The sequence below is a fragment of the Phragmites australis genome, chromosome 4, assembly GCF_958298935.1.
Source record: "Phragmites australis chromosome 4, lpPhrAust1.1, whole genome shotgun sequence".
Taxonomy (NCBI): domain Eukaryota; kingdom Viridiplantae; phylum Streptophyta; class Magnoliopsida; order Poales; family Poaceae; genus Phragmites; species Phragmites australis.
Window position 1 is genome coordinate 41398418 of NC_084924.1, and position 6669 is coordinate 41405086.

General features: G+C 50.1%; 1 protein-coding gene across 1 annotated transcript; it reads left to right on the plus strand.

Annotated features, from left to right (window-relative positions):
- The first annotated feature begins 1233 nt into the window (after positions 1–1233).
- Positions 1234–5329, plus strand: LOC133914411 (protein indeterminate-domain 16-like). The gene is made up of 3 exons (XM_062357517.1): positions 1234–1641; positions 1800–2247; positions 4487–5329. The coding sequence occupies exons 1-3, from the start codon at positions 1461–1463 to the stop codon at positions 5124–5126; spliced, it is 1269 nt and encodes a 422-aa protein (XP_062213501.1). The 5' UTR covers positions 1234–1460; the 3' UTR covers positions 5127–5329.
- The last annotated feature ends 1340 nt before the right edge of the window (positions 5330–6669 follow it).

The window sequence follows — 6669 nt, forward strand, 5'->3', positions numbered from 1 at the left end:
AACTAATTGATATCTTCCTTATACCACCATCACCTATAGTGGTAGTCATAACATGTGGTGTACAACCCTCTATGTGGGCAATCATTCCATTTAACCAAACTAGATGATGAATCGCCTACATCAATACATGCATATTTTTAACAACTACACATTTTTCAATTATCAGTTATCCAACAAAAATAGATGCAAGATATACCATTTTGATCACCCCTGAGGGCATCGGGGAGGGCAGGGTGTCGAGTTTGTAGATGAATATATCGGGAGGATGCTGAGGGCACCATGCAATGCGATGTAGATGCTACTTCGGATGCATCCATGATACCTGCTAGATCTATGTGGCATCTACAAAGAGTAAGGCAACCAACAAATTTTATTTCTGTGGAGACCGGACTTGGGGCACGGGTTGCCAGTGGCCCTCGACCGTGGCCCTTACCGAGGAGGGGCGGAGCGAGCCCGGAGTGTGTGGGGCATTTTTTTTGGACTTGGCGGTGGCACAGGTCGTGGGAATTTTGACTCCGCGGCGGGCTACGTAGCACAACCATGGTGTGACAACGCGGCTACGGCTGCGCATGCCTAGGCCAAGCGAAGAGGGGTGGCGCACAGGGAGGGAGAAAGGAGCGACAACTAGCGCTCATCGATGTCGGGGACGGCGGGGAGGTGGCGTCGGTGATGGGGACGAGAACAGGGACGGCGGGGCTCCGAGAACAACGATGGGGATGGCAACGGGGATGATGAAGGCGATGTTGGGGAGATAGCAGGGCTCTGAGGACGGTGGCATCGGGGAGGCAGTGGAATCGACGGGCGCAAAGGGATTGAGAGGCTGCGACTAAGTCCTCATATATATAGAGATCGAGTATCAGTATCGACTCATAGTTACTAGCAGGCACTGAAGTATCAGTACCGGTTCAACCCTTCTTAATCGATGATCGAGCGCAGGAAGGTATGAACTAGCATTGATGCTTCATCAGTGCCAATTCTATCCTAATCGACACTGATGATCCAATTTAAATGACTGTTTCTATTATAGTGAAGCTCAGAAACAACCAACAAAGCGTTGATAAAAGCTGCCCATCCAATGAGTATATGAGACACATTCACATTCCCCCTTCAAAAAAATGGGACACACCCACGCACCGATGCATCTCATGCAGGCGCAAAAGCAAAGAGATATAGACAGAGCCCTTTCTTTCACCACACTGGCCTCTCTATCCTCCCTATATATGATCCCCCCATGCCCCCAAACTTTTCCACACAACACACACACTCGCATAGACACAACAATGCACCTTCACCTTTCCACCCCATAAAGCCTCCCTTGGCACCTCTATCCCACTAAGGAGTAAAAAGAGGAGAGAAAGGAGGCAGGCAAAGCCAAGGCAAGTGCTTGCTAAGTAGCTAGTGTGAGGAGGTTAGCTAGGCTGGGCAGGGCAGCCCTTAAAAGAAGCAGCTCCCTAACACTTATGGCACTGGTCAAGAGCCACCACCAAATGTTGGCCTCTTCCTCCAACTCCTCGTCCTCCCCCTCGGCATCCCACAAGCGGCAGCCGCCGGCACCTCCGCCTCCTCCGTCCTCGTCCACCTCCTGCCTCGCCGACCAGCCGTCCCCCGCCAAGCGCAAGAGGCGCCCGCCCGGCACACCGGGTATGTACGTACGTATGAAGTACACATGTTTAATGGATCTTGCGTGTATCGGCTAGCACACACTTTGTTAATGTCACCGTACCTGCATGGATCATCGACTACGTACGCGCGCGACGTAAGAACGATGCATGACTAATGAGATGTGCATGTGTATGCAGACCCTGATGCGGAGGTGGTGGCGCTGTCGCCGCGGACGCTGCTGGAGTCGGACCGGTACGTGTGCGAGATCTGCGGGCAGGGGTTCCAGCGGGAGCAGAACCTGCAGATGCACCGGCGGCGGCACAAGGTGCCGTGGCGGTTGGTGAAGCGGGCGCCGCCGGGATCATCAGGGGAGGACGGTGGTTCTACTGGCGGCGGCGGGGCCGCCGGGGCGCGGAAGCGGGTGTTCGTGTGCCCGGAGCCGAGCTGCCTCCACCACGACCCGGCGCACGCGCTGGGCGACCTGGTGGGCATCAAGAAGCACTTCCGGCGCAAGCACGGCGGGCGGCGGCAGTGGGTGTGCGCCCGCTGCGCCAAGGGCTACGCCGTGCAGTCCGACTACAAGGCGCACCTCAAGACCTGCGGCACTCGCGGCCACTCCTGCGACTGCGGCCGCGTCTTCTCACGGTACGCACGCAAGTGTTAGAACGTACGATGCACATGGGTACGAACCAATCTATTTTTTAGAGCTGGCGTTCGATCGTTTTCAATTTGTTGCACGCCATAGCCATAGCTTGTGTGTTTAACCACCAATTAAGCCCCAAATGATTTCTTTTGGGTGGGAGACAGGCTTGCATGCATGGAGATAAGACAAAAGCTATGGTGCCGGTTTAGGACACTACTGTGAGTAGCCGACGCCAATTATTTAGGGTTTGATCCGTTGTTTAACAACTAACAGAACACATATATGTGTTTGTACGGACATGGATCGAGTGGGGTTAGTTTGCATTGGTGCATGCATGCTGATGACGATATCTACCCAGCTCCAACTATAGCTAGCTTAGCTGACGATCGAGTGGGTTCCATAGTATCTAAATATCCACTGATAACTAAAGCTTATTTTGCTGCGCTGCGGAAAGGGGAGAAAAGAAAAGGAACAGATGGAAAAGCAGATCAAGGGTAGCACACAGTACACTGGTATACGATCGTTTCGGTGGCGGGTTGCGGTAGGACCGAAAATTCCAACACGACGGGCGACAGCGATGGCACATCGACCAAAAACTGTCTCGGAGCATTCCTCCCCACAGCACTCTCACTGGAACCCAAAGAATATATATGCATCCATGAATGCATGCTAATTGCTAATTACACAATTATCTTAGTACCATTAGTCATTTCATGCATGGTACTTGTGCAAACAAAAAACAGCGTATTAGTATTAGCAATAGCAAACCTACACACACGTCTCTCTCTCTCTCTCTATAGTGTGTGTGGACTTGTGACCGAGCTCTGACCATCCACAGCAGCTAGTAGCAGTCACAGGCTAGCTGTAGTAGCTAGGTAGAGACAATGCAAGCTGCTCCATTCCTCGGACCCCGCCGGCCGGCCCCTGATCCACCAAAGTACAAGCTCACCCTCGCCAATCTAGCTAGCTGCAGCCACACACGCACTATCACCACAACATCGACGCCCATGTGCTTGCTCTAAAACAACAGCACTGCCCTGGCCTGGCCTGGCCTAGCACTTTAATAATTGGCGGCCACACACTCTTGTCACTGACCAGCACATAGATACACCGGCTGCCGGGCCGGAGATGAATGCATGTCTTCGATCTCGATCTGCCTCGATGGGGACTCCTGTACATGTCTCCATCTCTGACTCTATCCCTCCATCCCTGCTCCAATTAGCTACTCCTACTTAAGCAAGTGGTCCTAATCCCTTGGTTTTCGCTCACTATACTTCATGTATGAGGGACTTATCCACTAGCTAGTCTATTACATATATTAAAAGACTAAGCATCGGAGTAATTCGAGAGATCAAGTTCTATAGCTATTGTTTATGTGGATCACCTATATGTGGACGTATATGTATATGTATATGTATATGAATATATATATATATATATATATATATATATATATATATATATATAATTTTTTGGAATTCCAGAAAAATAGCGAAAGAAATAATAGTTATATTGATAAATCGGCTGAAATAATCTAATATGCATAGGAAAATATCTAAAACTCAAAAAAATATGAAATAAATTTAGTTAGGTTCGTATTACTGTCATCTATATGTTAAAATTATGTGCATACATGAAAGTACCACTGTTTTTCCTATATTAAATGAGTGTGTTAAATATTGATAAATTTATAAATAAATATTAAGATGTCCAAAAATAGTGAATGTAATTTTTTTAGTCTTCTTTTATTATGCTCTGTGAAACAAAAATGGGTGTGACGTGGGTGCGCCAATCTGCCTAGTAATAATAATGCTGCATATATATATGGTGCACATAGCGTGTATCGTAGTTGTCGGTCCCCTGAACTGAAGTGATGCTTGCTTGCTTCGAGTCGTGGCCAATTGATTACTGCTAAGGTATACTAGCTAGCTTATTGTTGGATTAGTACCGATCGATCGGTCTCGTTGTGACTGATCGATGGGTTGCTTTCGGTCTAAATAGACCAGATGCCGTCCAGCCGTATAGGCTCGCGCGCGCAAGCGAAGGCGAAGCAATCAGCCAATCATGCGTGCAGTCTCTTTCCTCTCCCGAGCCCAGGAAGCGAAGGCACCTAACGTCGCAAAGCGACTTTCCCATCTTGCATACATGTGATTTTGTTAGTTAGTGTTCGTGTTGCATTGCAGATTACTACGTGATTATGAGTTGCTTAATTGATACGGATAAGAATGTGCTTTATTGCAGGGTGGAAAGCTTCATCGAGCACCAGGACGCGTGCAACTCCGGCCGGATCCGCGGCGAGGTGCTGTCCGTGCCGTCGACGCTCCCGGTCATCCGTCACGCCGTACCACCGCATCCGCCTGCTGTGGCGACGGCAGCGCCGCCGCCGGAGCTCCAGCTCCTCCCGGTCTCTACGGCAGCGCCGTTGACCACCGCGGCCGGTCTGTCCACCACCACCTCCACCGCATCCCATGAACGCCACGCGACGACGAAGCTGCAGCTCTCCATCGGCCCCGCCATCGCGTCCTCCAACGGCGTCGTCGCCTCCAACACAGCGGTGGAGGAGGGGGACGAGCTGAGGCGCGCGATGGAGGAGAAGGCTGCGGCCGACGCGGCGCGGCAGCGGGCGCGCGACGAGGCCGCGGCGGCGGAGCGCGCGCTGGAGGAGGCGCGCCGCGCACGGCATCGGGCCCGGGCCGACCTCGAGAAGGCGTGCGCGCTGCGGGACCACGCCGCGCGGCTCCTCGCGCATATCACCTGCCACGCGTGCCGGCAGCGCTCGCTCGCCGTGTCCATGGCCGTCGCGGCGGGCGGCGAGGGCCACGGCGGGCCGGCCGTGGCCTGCGACTCCATGAGGGGAGGAGGCGTAGGAGCAGGCATCTAGTGTGCATGCGTGCACTGCACGACTTGAGTCTGTGCACGTAGTTTCGTAGGCCATTTCGATCAGTGATGCCGTGTCTGGCGATTAAGATAGCAATGCTCTGTACTGCATGCAGTGACGCGCCCCTTAGCTTTCAGGGTGCTACTTGTTACTTTGGCTCTGGTAATTAAAGCTATGGGATGCCATGTCAATCCCATAAGTTAATATTCCTACCTTTTTCTCATTGCTGCTCTAGTTTATCTAAAGGATCGAGTGTAAGATATTCGATTCGAATTTGCGATCATGGGAACCAAGGGTCCAAGCGCGTTGTTGCCTTATAACTCTCAAGTCGAGAATTTTGGCAACCCAAACACTACATCGGGAAAGCAACAAATCCTCTGTAGTCGAGAATTTTGGTGACCCAAACACTACATCGGGTAAGCACTAAATCCTCTAGTCAAGCACTAAATCCTCTAGTCAAGGATTTTGGTGACCCAAACACTAAATCGGGTAAGTAACAAATCCTGTATAGTTGAGGATTTTGGTGACCCAAACACTAAATGGGGTAAGCCCAAACCCTAACTCTCCGGATCTTCACCGGAGAAGGGTCTCGTCGAATATTTGCTGAAGACAGATGAAGGGGGGTTACATCATGAAACATGGCACGCATTAGATGGAAAATCAAAGCCCTCAGATCTTGTTGACTATGCATCTATTTGCTCTACACTAGCCTTGACCGCTCTCCCACGTCGTCGCAAGATATTTCCATTCTGGAATGGATCCTTGACCTGGATTTGCTTTTTCATGCGAGTCTAGACCGATTGATGGTGGGACAAGATGATATGGTTTTTCCCTTGAAGAATTTCCTTGTGTTTCGCCAATTATACAAATTTATTTTTACGGTTTTACTAGATAGGTCGTTTGGTTTTTTTAAGTGCAAATCAATTTTTTTGGTCAATTTCCATTTTGTATCGAAGAAAGAAAACTAGAAATGCATGTTTTTATTATATAATTTTATTTTTATATGAAAGGACACGCCTCGGTTTATTGGAAAGCTAAGAGGATGATTTAAACTTCATGAAAGGTAGTACTATGCTAAGGAAAAATAAGTTAAAAAAACATGAGAAGTATGTGGACATCAAAAGAACCCCAGATGTTAGATGGGCCTTTCATATGGTGCTGGACCGGGATTCTACTCTTCTCTTCGGCTTGGACCGACCGGCATTAGTGCGTGTGCCTCACTGCAAAAGTGGGTATTGCATCAACAGGGTGGCCTCCCTTTTGCAAAAGGAACCAAAAAATACCTTTACTCCCCTGGCCTGGCCTGCGTTCTTCACGTGTACAGCTTTTACCGCACGGGCACGCCAGTCAGGGCCAGCGCAATCCATTTCATCCAGTGCTGAATGCTCTGTAAAAAACACTACTCTCTGGCCTCTCACTGCAGAGAGAAGTGAGTACTAGCGAGAATATGTTCTCTGGCCTCTCGCCTGGGGACGTGCGCTTCAGCTTTTACTATGGTATGTTCACAATTTTTTTTGGCTTCTCCCGGAAAAGAAAAGCACAACAT

Coding starts and splice junctions, on each gene's coding strand:
- LOC133914411 (XM_062357517.1), top strand. CDS start 1,461: ATGGCACTGGTCAAGAGCCACCACCAAATGTTGGCCTCTTCCTCCAAC. Junction 1,642..1,799: donor GCGCCCGCCCGGCACACCGG/GTATGTACGTAC, acceptor ATGTGTATGCAG/ACCCTGATGCGGAGGTGGTG. Junction 2,248..4,486: donor TGCGGCCGCGTCTTCTCACG/GTACGCACGCAA, acceptor GCTTTATTGCAG/GGTGGAAAGCTTCATCGAGC.